This window comes from Monodelphis domestica, chromosome 4, assembly GCF_027887165.1.
Source record: "Monodelphis domestica isolate mMonDom1 chromosome 4, mMonDom1.pri, whole genome shotgun sequence".
In the NCBI taxonomy this organism is placed as follows: domain Eukaryota; kingdom Metazoa; phylum Chordata; class Mammalia; order Didelphimorphia; family Didelphidae; genus Monodelphis; species Monodelphis domestica.
In genome coordinates, this window is record NC_077230.1 from 378,009,076 (window position 1) to 378,026,871 (window position 17,796).

Sequence of the window (17,796 nt, forward strand, 5' to 3'; positions counted from 1 at the left end):
AAGCTCAGCCACTGGTTCCTTGCCCGTAGTAAACATAGCCGCAAAGACTTCACGTTCCTCCACCGGGGCTAGAGTGCGCGCTCGACTCGCTAGTATTGTCTGAACCTATTGGATAAATCCAGAGTATAGTTAGTGTTTATTGGCTAAAAGGGGCGGAGGGAAAGTAGCCTGCGAGTTGATTGGCGCGGACGTTCGCGGGATAGTGTTTGTAGCGCCAGGTAGAGTCCGGTGTTTTCTAGGTGGGGAAACTGCAGGATTCCTCGGGCTCCTACTGGACTTGTGGACGCCAGCTCCGTTCCGACCCTCGGGGGCGCCGCGGCCAACATGTGGAATAGTAATGGAGAAGCTGGACTGAGGGCTTTTAGGGAAGGGGGAAAGGGAAGTGTGGCAGGAGGTGGAGAGAGGCTCAGCGGGGTTCCGAGGTTTGGGGTCCTGGGGAGGTGAGGCAGCCCAGGAGAGAGGCGTGGCAGTGGTCTGGGAGGGGTCACCGGCAGAAATAGAGGTTCTGTAATGGTCTGGGGATGATGTAGTAAACAGGGGGTCTGGAGGGAGAGGAGATCAACATAATCTGGGGGTAATAGGAGAGGTTAAAGGGGGAGGAACTCAAGAGGGGTTGGATGGAGAGATAAATTGAGTTCTAATTTGAGGGGGAGGGTTTTAAAGGACGGGGTGGGCGGCTCAGGAAAGCGTAGGTGAGGAAAGAGATTCTGCATGCTGGGGGTTGCTCAGCTATGGGATGGATGATTGTTGTCCCCAGAAAGGAAAAGTGATTCTGATGGATGTCATTGTTGTGCTGTTAATGCCAGGTGGATTTGATGGAAACTATGGGAGCTCTTCCTACTCGAGTGGTGGCTACACACAGCCCCCAGGGGGATTTGGCACTCCTACTGCTTCTCAGGCCGAAAAGAAGTCTGTAAGTTGAAAAGAAAGAGAAACTGTTGGCACGCTTTCATTTATTTCCTCCTGAAGTGACTCCCTGCTTAGAAAAGAATACCCATGTGAGGTATTTTAAGCATCATTTGAATTGACATTGTAATGCAGCTGGTAGCTAAGGAATGGGATGAGTAAAACAAGGCTTAGAGATAAGTTTAATAAATGTTTGTCAAATCTTCCCTTATCTTGGACTTGTGTTTTTGGTTTCATTTTAAAATTTAACAAAACCACCAATGAGTCTTTCTCTAAGAAATTTCAGGTTCCTCACATTTTAGCTTCCATCTCCCAGCTCCATGCCTTTGAGACCTCTGTACTTTGGAAGGAATTGATTGTACTGTGTATGCATTTCATTTCATAAGATGATTAACTAGACTTTGTCCTATCAGTGTATTTGAACGCCAATGTGAAATCCTTTTATCTCCAAATTTGTCAGGGTGCTACCCAAACTGACAGTTCATATAGCAGTCACATAAATATGGTCAGATAGGTTGCTCTGTCATTGATGTGGATACAGATCAACAGCTCTTTCATGCTTATTATCCTGTTTTATTCTTGCCCATGTTCTCCCATAGACCCTCCAGAAAACATCTGTCTTAACATGCTAGAGGCCAGCTTCTAAGCCCTGTTGAGTTTTCTGACTGCTAGTACAGTTTATCTCTTATCCTTCACTTTTGTTAGTTTTCCAAACTGACATTCCTACCACCATTTCTTGCACACAGGTCTTCTTTCAAAATATGCTATAGCCTGCTTGCATGCACCATGTGCATCTCCATTGCTCTTCACATCACTCACAACTAATTCCTTTTTTTATTTTTTGGAAATTTTATTGAATTAGTAAATTTAAAATATTTTTCCATGGTTACAAGATTCATGTTTTTTCCCTCCCCTCCACCCTATCCCCTCCCATAGCTGACACACAATTCCACTGGGTTTTACATGTGTCATTGATCAAGACCTATTTCCATATTGCACTAGGGTGCCCATTTAAGAGTCTATATCCCCCAATTTTCTTTATATGTGCTTAGCCAATAAACCTAGCAGTATCTCATTTTGTGTCAATGTAAATACATGGTTTGCGATAGAAAATTGTTTACCAAAGCCTACCTGTTCCCTTCTCACATTTTCATCCAGGATATCCTCTATATGTGCGTAGATCATTCTCATTAAGATTTTATAGAGATGTATGGCATATGAGTCAATATCCTTTTGGTCCATTTTCGTGCATAGTAATACTATCCCATGATTTTATTATCCATACTGCATTGATGTTGGACTCTTGCTCTCTAGGCATCAGTTTTTTTCATTGTAAAATGGAAGTGGAGGTGGTGTTGAACTTGGTGATCTCCAAATGCCCTTCCAGTTCTTGGGGTTCTGAAACTGCCTGACCCCAACTGGCAGCCAGACCACACTATAGCCTGCTGCTGACTGGAGGAACTGTTTGGTCAGAGGTTGATTTTGTTACTGTTGGCCCTCCATTCCCCTAGGACAAATAACTTGTTTTGGTCTAACTGGTCTTGCTAATTTTATCTTATTGTAGTGTCATTTGTTTAACACATTTAAGGGGGAGGTGTTGGATTGAAATAGCATGGTTCCAATATCATAGATGATGAAAATCTTCATGGAGATTGTTTGGTTTAATGTCTGATTGTCTCTCTTTCATCAGCGAATACCCTTGGAATAATGGGATTTGTTTGACTTTCACACCAAAATTTTTTCAGACTTATTTTCTCTTTCTTTTCACCATTATGTAGTGATAGTGCTCTTCACTGTCTGCCTTTCCCTGTAGTGGATTAGAAAAAATTATACTTTGTGTTAACTTGAACAGCTCTGTCTGATTGGCAGAGACTAAGATAATTTCTGGGCTCTCTTCTCACTTTTGTTGTGCCTTCTACTTTACATCAGTCAGTTAATGAGTGTTTATTAAGTTCTTGTGATATTATAAGTGCTAGGGATTCAAAAACAATGAATGGAAAAAAACATAATGGTGATATGCAAGGTTAGTATTTTGTTTTTTTCCAAACCTTACTTTCTATCTTAGTAACAATTCTAAGACAGAAAAACAGTAAGAGCTAGGTAACCAGGATGAAGTGACTTGCCCAGAGTCATATAGCCAGGAAGTATTGAAGGCCAAATTTTAATCCAAATCCTCCTGACTTCAGGCCCAATGTGTTCTATCCACTAGCTACACACAATTAGCAATTTCTTTGAATAGGTTAGATTGGAACTCTTACAGTTTCAACCAGTGTTTTCTCATCTTTTTATTTTGATGTAGATTTTGACCTTTGCTAAAACTAGCTGATTGATACACCTGCACATAGACAGCTAATTCTGATGTATTCCCCATTTCAGTGTCCAGGTTCTTGAAAAGATAGTTATATTTTTTGTCATATTGTTTGCTCACCAGATCCACTACCTTTGGTCTCTCCTTGGAAAATATATCCATGACTTGTGGTTGAGAGGCTTCTGAATAGTTTATAAGTTTTTGGCTTCTTTTGTGTTTTAAGCCTGAACTCCATTTTCTGACCTTCCTTGAGTGAAACTTGACATTGAAGACACCAGTTATCAAAATATGTATAAACTTGGGTTTGGTGAGGCTTGTCTAGTTGTTTTAGATAGTTTTTCTATCTCTTTCATTTTCTACAGTAAATGTAGGCCCATAAGCTGCAGTTACTTTCATAGGAATCTTTTTGTGTAAGATCATCCTAATAGACACAGCAAGGTGATATGATGTGTTCTATATTCCTTTAAAAGTTTCTTGTTGTGCACACAATGAAACCCAACTCTGCCAATTCTTTAATTTCCTCTGTAAGGTGAGCCAGCCATGAGCCAGCCTCTCATTTAGCTACAGCTTTCTTCTGAATCTATGTTCTGGGATAATGTCAGTATGGACAAGTTTCAGTCTTTCCATCAGAATGTCACTTCTGCTCTGTTGCCTCATTGGGACATGGAGAGATACTAGGGTTCTCAAGGACTGCATCCAGATCCTCCTGCCTCCAGCTGGACCCCGTTCATGTAGTAGAACATAAACTTTGCCAAATTCTATCAAATAATCTCATTCCACAGATTAATCTGCTGCCTAAGAACCAGTCTAGATTCTTATTACAAGTAGTTTGACCAGAAGGACATGAATTCTTGACTGCCCATGTTGTAAAAGAACTTTCAGCCCTTTGATGCCTCCTGCCTCTTTTTCCCTTACGTTTGCTTCAGCAGTAACTGAGTAGTTTTTTAAAAAAGGAACAGAGTTTGGTAAGAACCACACAGGTTTTACCAGTCTATAATCATTAACTTAACACTTAGTCTTCTAAATGTAAGGTCCTTACTCAGTGAATAAATTGACATGATCATTGAAGTAGGGGAGAATGAGAGTGGGGTAAGAGTCAGTAAAACTTTGGTTTAATTTGATGTCTACCTTCTGGATCAGCTAGGAAAAAAAGTTTATTTTTTTTTTCCCAAAGTCCTTTTAGTAACTCAAGTGTTATCTTAGTTAGACTTGAGTCACTATATACAGTGAATGATTAAAGGATTTGTGCTTACCTGAATATAGTTTGAGATAAGTACCTTGTCTATGGACCTCATGGTAATATTAGTACCTTGTGAATCCTTTGTAATCCTGTACACAATATTGCAAGAAATGTGTGAACTGAAATACATTTGGGACTCCTGGTCCCCTATCCCTAAATTTTAGCCCTTGCCTAGGGTCACAGAGTGAATTAATAGAGCCTTATAGTTTCTTATAATATATAATGGTGTATTAAAAATCTCAGAGGCCATATAAGGAGAAAACCAGACACAAAAATGTCATGAATGGAGTACAGCTCGATACAAAGGACTTTCTATTTTTTTGGTTGGGTTTTGTTTCCCTTGGGTAGAGGAGAATTCTACTATTAAGTGTACCCTGTTGTTTTTTACTGATGATCCTCAGCATCCCCCTGTTTCACTTTTTCTTTGGGATCCTTGTGGTATTAGGAGGGAGACTGACAGTATTTTCTCTTTACAGAGAGCCAGAGCCCAGCACATTGTCCCTTGCACCATATCACAACTCCTTTCTGCCACCCTGGTTGATGAAGTATTTAAGATTGGGGAGATTGAGATTTCACAGGTATGGCAACAATAGTTTTTTAGAATCACTGGACCACAGAATGCTACACGAAATGATGGCGTATGATTTAAAGGACTAAAGTTTGTGTGTCTCAGGAAAATCATTTTTTACCTTTTTACTCAGGTCACTATTGTGGGAATAATCCGACAAGCAGAGAAGGCCCCAACTAACATTGTCTACAAAATAGATGATATGACCGCTGCACCAATGGATGTTCGACAGTGGGTAGACACTGATGTAAGCACTTTGGGGTTCATGGGAAAGAGGGTTGAGCTTAAGCAAACAGCGATAGATATTATTGAAGGCAATAATTTCCCAGAGGAAAGTTCTACTGGACTCTGCCCCAGTCAGGCCACATAAGAATTTTAGGGGTGCTACAGTTTAGAAAGAGCATTGGTACACTGGAACATGTCTCTGAAGGGGGACCAAAGATGGTGAGGCTACTGAAGATCGTGTCATATGAGAATCAGTGGAAGGAACAATGTCTGCTTAGTCTGAAGAAAGGCAGGCTTTTGGGGAAGGGAAGACAAGGATGATAGCCCCATCATGTATTTGGAGGGTTTTCATGGGAATGAAATTTGCTTTGTTTGACCCATGGACTCCCTTGGGGGAAATAGTGCATTCCTCTCACTGGAGATCTTTAAGCAAAGGCCGGATTGTACCCTCATCACTCATCCTTGCTTCATAGAGGAGGTGGAGCATGAACCTTGAAGGGAACAATATGAGCCCACCATGACTTGGCTGTGGGGTTGGACAGAACACTAAGAAGAACCTGTTCAGTCAGACAGCACCAATGTGTTTGGGCTCCTTGGTTCTATTTCCTGAGGTCACACTGCCAGATCGTCTCATCAGACCTTCTAGCATCGATGAAATGTGTTGCCTTTGCCTGAGAGCCATTGGAACACCTTTCCTAAGGGTGATGGGAGTATTTAAGTGTTCTCCATTTCAAGACCCACTAGTAATTTAAGAATGGAAATTGCCCTTTTTGCTAAGTGTTGTACATGTTTTTACCTTTCATTTTTCCTACTCCGCTTGGTAATTAGCAGATACAGTAACCAGTGATCACAGAAAACTCACAGGTTGATTTTCCCTTTCCCCTTTAGGACACAAGCAGTGAAAATACTGTGGTTCCACCAGAAACCTACGTAAAAGTGGCTGGTCATCTCAGGTCTTTCCAGGTAAAGCAGGCCATGAGTAATAATAATCATTTGTATACTTTTTGCAGTAGATCTAGTGCTTTCTTTGCAGTGACTCTGGAAGGCAGATCGTGCCATTCTTATCCCCACTTTACAAGTGATGAATATATATGTGAATATATATATATATATGTATATATATATATGTGTGTGTGTGTGTGTGTGTGTGTGTGTGTGTGTGGTGTGAGTTGTCCACCATGCCATTTCACTAAGTGTCTGCATTGGGAATTAAATTAATCATTGGTTCTAGAACCCTATCTTCTGAGAAATCATGACTGTTCAGAGTAAGAGAACATTTCATTTTATTCACACCAAACATGGTCTGCGTTTTACCCACTGTATTCTGTCTGGAGTATGTCTGAATTGTTGGAGTTTGAGAACAGTTTATGAAGTCTTGCACTTTTTCTTGTCTCTTTGTTAGAAAAGCAGTTCTAGTTTGTAGTTCCATTGAGTGTTTAGAGAATAACACTTGGGTCTAGTTGGAAAGAAGGCATTGCTTTGGGAGATTTCCAGTTAAACTATAAAGGAGTAATTATCAAAACTCGTACTAGATAAAAATAGATGAAGCTTCTAGGGAAGAAGGATTTGGGACCAAATGAATATACCTCAATATGTCTTTATAACACCAAGAACAAAACACCCAGGAAGGAAATCATTATTCAACAAAAACTTGGGGAAATGACATTTCCCCCAAATGAGAATGGACCAGCATCTTACAACACAGTACAATCCAAATGGATCAGCAGTCTATATGCAAAAACACCATAACAAAAAATATTATCTTTCATAACCACTGAAAGGGGAAAAATCCTTATTTATCAGTGACTTGGAAAATTGTAAGACCCACCATTGATGAGTTTGATTATATGGTAGGATTCCCTTTTACACTACCAGTACATTCCAAGACCATTCATGGAAGATGAAATCCAAGCATAATAGCAAAGTTCAATACTTAATAAGTACTTCTTATACAAAGATACATTCTTAGGCTTATCAGCACTATCAGCCTCAGTACTCTCATTCTTTGGGGCCATTATTGATAACTAAATAGCACTAATGAAACAAAGAAAAACCCTGCTCTGATGTAGATACATCTACTTTCAAACAAAAACTCAAGTCAGAAACTGATGTGGAAGCTCATGTTTAGGATAAAGCAATGTAATGACACATACTTCTCAGAGCAAGAATGAATGTGATTGGATGAACTGTTATGAGACATTATGCAGCTTAGAAAAATTATGTGGATAAAAAAAATTATTTCATGTAATATTCTGCCCTAAATTTTGCCTTAAATTAAAAATCTAGACAACATGACTGCTATTTATTATTATTTTTTAGCCTTTCCTTTTTATCTTAGAATCAATACTAAATATCAATGCCAGGGCAGAAGAATGGCCAGAACTAGGCAATTGGGATTAGGTGACTTGCCCAGGGTCATACAGCTAGGAAGTGTCTGAGGCCAGATTTGAGCTCAAGACTTTCTCACTCTAGGCCTGGCTCTCTTTCTACTTAGCCATCTAGATGTTCTTGCCATTTTTTCTTAATCTTGCTTCTCTGGCAAAAATATTCCTAATTCCAGACAACCAGCTTCCAAATGCGTTAGAGCCCAGGGCATCCCTGACTTTCACAATGTTAGTGCCACTTGCCTTAGTGGCAGCTTGCAGAGAGAGCTCCTGCTGTGTTCCCTGCTTTGACCTAAACTGTTTTGTTATTTGAACAGAACAAAAAGAGCCTGGTGGCATTCAAGATTCTTCCTCTGGAGGACATGAATGAGTTTACTATACATATCCTGGAAACGGTCAATGCACATATGGTTCTAAGTCAATCTATCAGCCAGGTGAGAGCTTCTTTTTGGTCAATCAGTCCCATTGAGCTTAGTTTCCCAAGGCCTCCCCCATCCTTTTCAGACTCACGCTGCCTCTGGAATCATATTGTCCAAGGTTTCACAATTGTTTGTTCATGATAGACTTTTACCAATTTGTATACCTTTTATGGCCTTTCCATTTAAAAACCTAAACAACACCAATAAAGCCCAACTCTCCTCTTTTCTCTACTTACGACTCTGTATACCTTGCCTAGCATCATGAGGCTCACCTCACCTGATTTTACACATCTTAAAGGAGCTGGTGAGAATCCTTCTTTCCCCTTTTCTGAGGGGGCTTTCCCAGAATTACTTCAAATTTCCCTCCCAAACCCAAAGACATGCAACAGGAAACACTTTGCTTAACTTGTTGAATCTGTGCCTCTTAGCCAAAGGCTTCTTTGGTATGGTGAATAGAGGGTTAATGAATGAGTCTGCCAGGATCATAGACCTCTGCCAGAGTTGAAAGGGAGCCTAGGATCTGTCAGATCTAATCCTTTCAAGGTTTTCAGAGGTGAGAACTCAGGGTTCAGAGGGTGGAAGGCCATACAGGGAATTTAGTGGCAGAGCTAGGGTGAGAACTCAAGTCTCCTGACTCCTCCAACCCAGTAGTCTAATGTTTCTTTTTTCCTTTTCCTTTTTCTTTTTTAATTTTGAAAGCCCTTGGCAGGAAGACCATCTCTCAACACTTCTGGAATAGGAGATACAGGAGGCTTTGGAGGAAACAGCTTTAGCGGGAACAATTTTATGCCGGCCAATGGCCTCACTGTAACCCAGAACCAGGTAAAGCCCACTTGTGTGACTCTAGAGAGGAAACACCACTGCCCTGTCTGATGTGGCAACAGATTACAATAGAGTAACGCCATTCTGCATGTGCCACTGTTACCTCTCCCAAGTTGTTCAGGGAGCTAATACCTGACTCAGTGTTCCTCTCTACTCTCTTCTCTGGTGTAATTTTTTTAAAAGGGAGAAAACAAGATTCCATTATGTTTGTGGTTTGATTTTTTAAAAATTAACTTGCTGAGGCAAAATGCAAGCTTGGAGGCTTTCCTCTTGCAAGTTGTCCCTCATTCATATGTGGAGATCGTGTAGGATTCCTCCATAGATGCATAGAGATGCCATGATGGGAGGAACCTCAGGTTGTCAGTGTCAAGGAAGCCCACCATTATTCTTAGGATTCCAGGATGAAGCCCAGAATTACATTGATTTCCCTTTTGAAAACCAGAGCTCCACATGTCCCTTCTTATCTCCCACTTCTTCCCAATAGCATGGTTGCTTTTTAGACTTCTCTCAATTGCACCAAGTTTTGTGTTTGTGACTCTGAGATGCACGTCTCCCCGCCAACTCCCCATCCGAATGTTTTTACTCCCTAGCACCAAGCTGATTTTTGTTTTTGTTGTAAACTATAGTCCCTTGACCCATCCCTTCTTTGCAACTCCAATTCCTCTACTTCCCTCTAAACTTACCCTTGCCCCCAGTACCATCCACTTTATTTTATTATTATTTGCTTAAATATATTCTGTTTTGGTATCAGCTCTAAAACAGAAGATTGGCAAAGGACTAGACAATCAAGGTTATATGACTTGCCCCAAACCACACAGCTAGGAAGTGTCTGAGGTCAGATTTGAACCCAGGACCTTCTGTGTCCAGGCCTGCTCCTCTATATATTGAGCCACCAGTTGTCCCTCCTCACATAATACTTTGTTCTAGCACCCTTAGGTCATTTAGAATGACTTTGTGTGGTTTATCCCAGGCAGTCTTGTTGTCCCCTCTAGTACTAGATTTCAAGTTCTTGGAGGGCAGGGTCTGTGTATCACACCCAGCGTGGGGTGCACACAGTAGGTGTTCTGTCCTGTCGTCATCCCCAGGATTCCAGAGGGCTTCACTGATTTTCTTCTCTGGAGAAAGATGCCAGTTTTTTATAGTAGAATTTCCTGATCAGATTTCAATGGTTCTCTCCACAGGTACTGAATTTGATTAAAGCTTGCCCAAGGCCAGAAGGCATGAATTTTCAGGATCTCAAGACTCAGTTGCACAACGTGAATGTGTCTGTAATCAAGTAAGTGTTCTGGTTTCCCACCAGCCAGGCCTGCACATGCACATATGCACTTGCTGTACCATGATCTGAGCTGCTGAGGGCACCAGATCAAGTTTGGGTGGTGAAGGACTCATCTGGCTGGGATCTGTCACAGAGCAGCTCTGGGAAGTGACTTCTAGTCACAGCTCCAGCCCCCGGAAGATGTTGTGCAGTGCCAGCGTTTGAGTTTTGTTCAGAGATTTGAAAGGAGGTGACAGAGCCTTTGGGTGGGTGCACGAGAGCAGGGATCCTGCCAAGGGTGGTTAAACAGTGAGCCTTGGGGCAGAGGATGGAGAAAGGGCTTTACTGCACCTTCCTGAGCTGTGTGTAATGAGCTTCTGCCCCGTTTCTACAGCACTTTTAAGGGCTATCCTTATAGTCCTCATAAATAGAGAATGCAGGCGTTCTCCCCATTTTAAAAGATGGGGAATGTGAAACCAAGAGAGGGGAAGGAACTTGCCCCAGATCTCACAGCGAGGAGGTGAGGGAGGCCAAGGTCCACGCTTTTTCCACTAGACTATATTGCTTGGAGTTCATCCTGCAGCCAGTCCACGTGGCTCTGAACTCTGCTCAGCCACAGAAATTTCACAGCCTTTGCCTTGCCCCATAAGAGACCTGGACTCAAACTTGCCTTCCCCTCTGCCTTGACCAAGGCCATGACTCAGCCATGGTCTGTAGCTGCAGGAAGGGAGGGGAGGCCTCTGGCACCTTGTCTCTCTTTTGTGTTAACTGAAGTGAGCTGAGTTTGTGTTCTGACTCCCCTCCAGGCAAGCTGTTGATTTTCTCAGCAATGAAGGCCACATCTATTCCACTGTGGACGACGACCACTTCAAATCCACAGACGCGGAGTGACTGACAGCCAGTTCTGTTTTCACAAGGACCTTGACTCCTGCTGGGCAGCGATTGGAAGTAGAGCCTGACTAGGTTTTCCACAGACACTCTCAGATGCCCCCTCAGACTTTTTGCCCCACTAGCTCCTTTCGAAGCTCCATGAACTCCAGGGAGTCATTAACATACCAAATGCTTGTCAGCTAGCAAAAACTTGCAGGGATATTTGGCCCTGGAGGAGTCGGGGAAAATATTTAAAAGAGGACTTGAAAAACTGGCATCTTAAAGCTTCCATGCCTCAGGAGAAAATGGGCAGGCCTGGGTGCCAGGGAGCCAGAGAGCAAGGTGAGACAAACCTTGTTTGAGGCGTGTGGCTTCCAGTATACTTCAGACAGGCTGCTCACTTCCTCAGACACTGGGGGTGACTGGATTGATAAGTGTGTGCGTACTTGGAAATGCATCGTGCCGAACAACAGAAAGTAGATTAGGTATTGTACAAAATAAACATGTCCTTGCCTCTGTTCCACATTTTTTAAAAGTTCTTGTTTCATTAACTCGTCCGCACATTACTGGAATGGAAGCTTTGTCTTTTTCCAAAATGAGTTTTATTGCTGTCTTTGGTTTTTTACATCATACTCATTTCCAGGTATGGCGAATCTTCTTCTGTTAAAACAAAGAAAAATTATTCTGTAAATCCAGCCAGTTTGGTAATGCTTTGGACAGCTTTTGTGAAAGTTCCCCCTATGTGCCTGTCACTGTGCTTAGCATTGCATATCCAGAGAAAGGGAGAAGGAGCTCACAGCCTAATGGATGAGAAACATGCAGTGCTCAAACAGAATGTACATGAGGTATCTTGGAAATAATTACCACAGAGAAATCAGTGGTGTTAAGAGGAATCAGTAAAGGCTTCTTGTAGACAGGGAGATTTTAGCTAGGGCAGCAGGAAGGCAAGAGACAGAAATGAGATAGAGTTGCAGGCGCATGGAAGGGCCAGTGAAAATGCCATGAGTAGGCAGGAGGCCCGTGTCACTGGATCCCAGAGTCTAGGGAGGTACACAATGCTGAGGAACCTGGAAAGGGAAGAAAGGGCCCAGCAATGAAAGGCTTTGAACACCCAACAGGATTTCACATTTGGCCCCTGGACTTGTGGGATATATTGGCTCTAGCTAAAGATCCATTTGACCACTGAGAGGAGGCTGGACTGAAGTAGGGAGTGACCCATCAACAGGCCATTGCAGTAGGCCTTGCCAGAGACAGAGAGGGCCTGTACCGGAGTGACAGGTCAATCATTTGCCTGCAGGCCGAATTCTGCAGTCTCCTGAAAGAGAAATCTACCTCCAAAAGAAGATAGGTTTATTGGGAAGCACCTAGATGGATTGGTGATAGAAAAACCCCAACTAGGAACCTCCCAGGGCTGGTAAAGCACAACCCCTTGATATTATAGAAAAAAAGCAAAGTTTATGGAGGTTAGGAAATGGTAGATAAGGTCCTAAATCTACACAGCTCTAGCTCCTCCCACCTTTCTATACCCCTCCTCACGGGAATGCCTTTTTTGTGTTCTCGAGCCCTTATTTACTTACGGATTTTATCTAGACCCCAAACCTCTCTAGCTATCTATATACTACAGATTGTCTTTAAAAGGCTCAGGATGCAGGATGCAGGACTCAGATGTACTGAATCCTTACCCAAAACCTGGGTTGGCTTCCTAGGTAAACCCAAAGTCCCAGGTGACAAAACCCTTGGGTTTACTTGAACCAACTTGTTTCTGATAGGTTGATCTCTATACTTAAGGGAAAGGCATCCAGGAATTTCCTAATCTTTCCAAAAGATTAGTCTTCTCCCAGGGGATGCCAGAGCAAATATCCTCCTTACCAGCTCAGAGGAAAGCCAGATCAGGAGAGACCATTAAGCCTAGTAAACTCATAAGATTCTCCTCTCCTACCCAAATCTCCCAGGGTTTGTGCCTACTACTCCTTTCCTCTTAAAGACAATCTGTGCATTTTTCTCTATCCCTTATCATGTCCTTAAACTCCTACCTCTGAGAAGAACAAGATGGTCTGTAGCATTATCTGTCGGACCACTTACTGTTTTTTCATTTAGTAATTTTTCTGCCTTTTGCCATTGTTTCATCTATATTGCAATAGATTTGCTCTGGACATTGCTCTGATTCAATTCTGCATTGGTTCATACCAGTTTTTCTATATTTCTCTGAATTCTTCATTCACTCTTTTTCTTCCTTTTTTTAAAAATCCTTCCCATCCATCTTAGAATCAATACTGTCTTGATTCAAAGATAGATGAGTTGCAAGAGCAAGGCAATGGGGCTAAGTGAGTTGTCCAAGGTCACACAGCTAGGAAGTGTCTGAGATGAGATTGGAACCCAGGACCTCCTGTCTCCAAATCTGGAACTCTATCCCTTGAGCCACCTAGCTACCCCCTCATTCACTGTTTTTTTACAGCATGACAATATTATTTTACATGCACAGTGCAAAATTTGTTAAGCTATTCCCCAATCAACAGACACTAATTTTGTTTCTAGTTCTTACCGCAAAAGGTGCCTTTATGACTATTTGGGTATATGCTACCTTTTTCCTTAATGTTTTTAAAATCTGTGTATGTCCTTTTTTATCTGTCAGCTTGGTTCCTTTCAGCACTTGTCATCTAAACCAATATCAGTCATTTCCATTGTTCGGTTCTCCATTGGTGTCATCTTCAGCTGTGTCATTGGAGTCCATCTGCATGTTCTCCTGGTGCTTCCTCCCTCCTTTTTTCTAATTGGCTCGTGTTTCTCTGAATTAGTCATTTTCATCGTTTTCTAAGAAAGGGGAAATTATATGTTTCACTCACATGCCATATTTTGTTCAATCATTTTCTAGTCAATAAATCGGCTTTTCTTTCTAGGTTTCATTTTTAACTACTACAAAAAAGTACTGCTATGAATATTTTGTAAACATGAGTATTTCTTTCTAAGCTGCTTTAATTACTCCTGTATGGTCTTAGACAGAACACAAATTGGATGCAAGATTCCTTGGCAGGATGTGATAGTCTGGAATATTTAGACCCTGGGCTCTATGTTTAGTATGTCACATGGTTCTAACTGCATAGACCTGTGGTGTCAAACTCAAAATAGAAACAGATTCCTGCAGTCACATATTGACTTAGAAAGCCACAATTAACATTATGTTGTGTTTTTATTTATTTTGTTAAAGATTTCCCAATCAACTGTTTCGAAACCCTTTCCCATCTCTAGGCCTGGCTCTCTATCTACTGATGCCCCTTCCCAATTACCTTTTGATCTGCTTCCAGAAATAGCACTAGAGTCAAGTTTGACTCCTTTGGCGTAGAGGCACCATGTGGGTCCCAGGTTTATGGCAGTAATTTGTAGCAAGTGATTTTCAGCCTCCACTCCTTTAACCATCACATTGCAGAACCAGACATTCCACCATTGGACTTTAGAGATTATAGTTCTCTAGAATGGTGACATGACATTAAGAAATGGGGCCCAGGAAACCATTTGTAGAGAGCCTCATGGGTTACATGTTAGGAAACTACATATTATGTGTTATAGGGGTTGTTCTGGGTAGTGCCAGGCCTGGAGTCAGGAGGAGTCATCTTTCAGGGTTTCAAATCTGCCCTCAAATATTAGCTGTGCAACCCTGAGCAAGTCATTAAACAGTGCCTCAGTTTCCTCGTCTATAAAATGAGCTGGAGAAGGAAAGGACAAACAACTTCAGTACCTCTACCAAGAAAAACTCAACTTGGGTCACAAAGAGTATGAAATGCCTGAACAATTACAACGACAAATATTCTACTGTATTTTTATTTACATTGTTGAATGTTTTCCAATTACATTTAAAAAATCAACAACCTTACTTACCTTCCATCTTAGAATCAATAGTCAGTATTGGTTCCAAGACAGAAGACTGATAAAAGTTAGGCAACTGAGGTTAAATGACTTGCTTGGTGTCACCCAGCTAGGAAGTGTCTGAAGCCAGATTTGAGCACGGGACCCTGATTTTCTATCCACTGAACCACTGTGACCGTGAAAATATGGGTTTCAAGACTGTGCATTTCCTAAACTGTAAAGATAATTTTTAGCATCTTGATTTTATATCAAAAATAAGTGGTTGCCATGAGAAAAATTCCCAAATATGAAATACCCAAGTCAGCTGGGTTTTATGGAGATTTTAATTAATATAAATGAAGGAATTAAGGAAAGGGAAAGAGACAGAGTAAGAAGAAATAGTAGGAAAAGGCTAGGGCCTAGGCCAATGGCCTAGGCCTTTCTCTTTAAGAGAGAAACTAAGTCAGTCTTTAATCACTCACCACAAGATCTTTCCAAGCAAAACTCTAGTGTTCAGAGACCCAGCAGCCTCCTCTGACTCCTGACCTCCAATTCAGCTACCAAAGCTGAACTAATCTTGAACTCCCTTGAACTGGTTCAGACAGCTCCTTTTAAAGAGAAATTTCTCTTGTGTCACCTCCCCTAAATTTTCATGTCTACCAATCACAGTAGACGCTTTTCCTAGGACTGCCCATTCTTAGCTTTTAGTTCTCACCTTTTCTGGGTAGATTATATCTTCTGAGTATTTCACACCTCTTTGCTCTTTGCTAAGCTTGCCCCTTGCAAGTTGCCTGACCTTTTAGTGATTAATTTGACCTTCATAGGTATTTAGCACCCTTTTGTATTAGATCTAAAAATAGACCTAGCCTAAGGGCTTGGCCTCACTATAAGTATGAGTTAAGTACTTTTTCACTGTTCAGTAAGGTGTTTTACAACTATCTTCCCCTAAGGTATGCCTAAGTATGGGTGGAGTAATTTTAGAGTTCCCAATACATTCCTGACCAAGTACCTCCATTGTTTAAAATAAGGAATAACCTTAACCAAATGTTCTAAGGTAGAGTCTGAGCAGTTTTAAGATTCACAATCCCCCCTGATGATTCTTGGGAGACTAGTCTCCCCATTGATCATTTAACATCATCATCTTGTAGTCCTAAACGCACTTCTAACTACAGATTCATACAATATTCAATTTTCTAAGAGGAAATTACAGTAGTGAGGAAGGAAATAGAAAAGAAAGAAAGCAAAACCAATGTTTTGCTAGGCGCATTGACAGAAAGCCAAATTAGGGGCAGTCCCTTTTGGCATAAATGTATAAATTTACAATAAATGTTCAATCAAACTTCAGTTCAATCTACCACACCCAAAGTTCATTCTTGATCTTCTTGATGTAGTGTGGGTTTTCCAGGATCTTTCTGCAACAGTTCATTCTCTGGATTTAGGAGTTAGCAAGCTTCTTCCTTGAAGATCTTTTCTCGAACAAAATCAAAATCTTGGATTTTATATTAAAATACAATCTCAAACCAAAAATCTTGGAATTTAAATTAAAATACACCACCTAGCTGCCCTTTCCAATTCCATTTTAATCTGGCTTGGCCATACTCAGGGAGTGCTACAGGCCATTTGGGCTTGTGTTTGATGGCTTCTCAAGATCGCCATTTCCTAGTCTTCCTACTGTTAATTTGGCTACAGGATATTTTGGGGCTTAAAAAATGTTGGTATAATCTCTGTGTGCTGATGGGTTTGGGAGCATGGGCATATATTCTCTTAAGTAAAAACAGAGAAGAAAATGGGCAAATTTTTGTCAACCAGAATACATTTAAGTGCATTTTTGTACTCCCAATACCTCACAGGTATTTCTGGTACATAATTTCATGATCTGTTTTAGAAGGGATAATTCCATTGGTTTTCAAAATTGAATATCACCTGTTCACAATATGGCAACTCCATGTTAAATGGACCAGAGCTAGGAAATACCATCCTAAATCACAAGCTCATAGATCTAGAAGGTGATTTAGTCCAATCCTATCCTTTCACAACAGAGATCAGGAGAGTTAAGTTAAGTGACTTGCCTGTGGTCATGTGTATTAAGCCTGAGTCCTCAGTACTAGTATTTTTTCCCACTTTTCTGCTTCCCCCCAAATCATGCATATATGTTTTAAAGCCCTATAAGCAGTTTAGAAACAGAAGGCACCCCTCAATCACTTCCAACAGGCAAAGCTTGGTGTGTGTAGAGAAGGAGCCTGAAGGAAGGAGATAAGATGGAGATAGAGAGTAGAGAGTGGGCATTCCATTGGAGAAGAACAGGGCACCAAGGTAGGAGACTGTGGCATGTGGGATAGTGAGGTCAAGAAGTGGAGCATGTGAGGGACCAGCAAAGATGAGGCTGGAAGGGAAGATCAGAGCCACTCTTGACCAGAGAGCCCCACAGATCATGGATTTTATTCTATAGGTCAAAGAAGGGTTTTTGTTTGTCTTAATTTCTTTGGTGCTGTAAGGGCTGCAAGATGCTTCCCTCACAATAGCCTGATAAAAGAGTCAGTAACCAGTATTATGCTCATTTTATGGAGGAGGTTCAATTGGCCCATGCTGGAATCTTCAGTTCAATGCTATTTTGTGCCATAGAGGGCTACAGGGTTCAGACTTATGTAGGAGGAAGATCTAGCCATATGAGCACGGCACATTGGAAAGGGGAGAAGCAGCAATTTCCTCTGTAAATTTGGGGCTCAGGAGTGGAAGTGAGCAAAATGGCCTTAACGGTCATTTCCAAGTCAAAATTCTGTGAAGCTATGGAAGTCAATGGGAATGAGCATGGTAGAGATAGATGGGGGGAACATAGTGAAAGAGAAAGAAAAGGGAATTAATTTGTCTTGAGATGATACTCATGGAGGCAGCAACATGGTTCAGCAGATTGAGGGTCAGACCTAGCAAGGAAGGTCCAGAGTTCAAATGTGACCTTTTA

General features: G+C 41.4%; 1 protein-coding gene across 1 annotated transcript; it reads left to right on the forward strand.

Moving 5' to 3' along the window:
- Nucleotides 1–6: 6 nt before the first annotated feature.
- On the forward strand, nt 7–11,522 carry LOC100014611 (replication protein A 32 kDa subunit-like). Its single transcript, XM_001364814.4, has 9 exons — nt 7–334; nt 807–913; nt 4,931–5,032; nt 5,156–5,269; nt 6,136–6,210; nt 7,949–8,065; nt 8,750–8,872; nt 10,054–10,148; nt 10,934–11,522. The coding sequence occupies exons 1-9, from the start codon at nt 325–327 to the stop codon at nt 11,016–11,018; spliced, it is 828 nt and encodes a 275-aa protein (XP_001364851.1). The 5' UTR covers nt 7–324; the 3' UTR covers nt 11,019–11,522.
- The last annotated feature ends 6,274 nt before the right edge of the window (nt 11,523–17,796 follow it).

Coding starts and splice junctions, on each gene's coding strand:
- LOC100014611 (XM_001364814.4), top strand. Junction 6,211..7,948: donor GTCATCTCAGGTCTTTCCAG/GTAAAGCAGGCC, acceptor TTATTTGAACAG/AACAAAAAGAGCCTGGTGGC. Junction 8,873..10,053: donor TCACTGTAACCCAGAACCAG/GTAAAGCCCACT, acceptor TTCTCTCCACAG/GTACTGAATTTGATTAAAGC.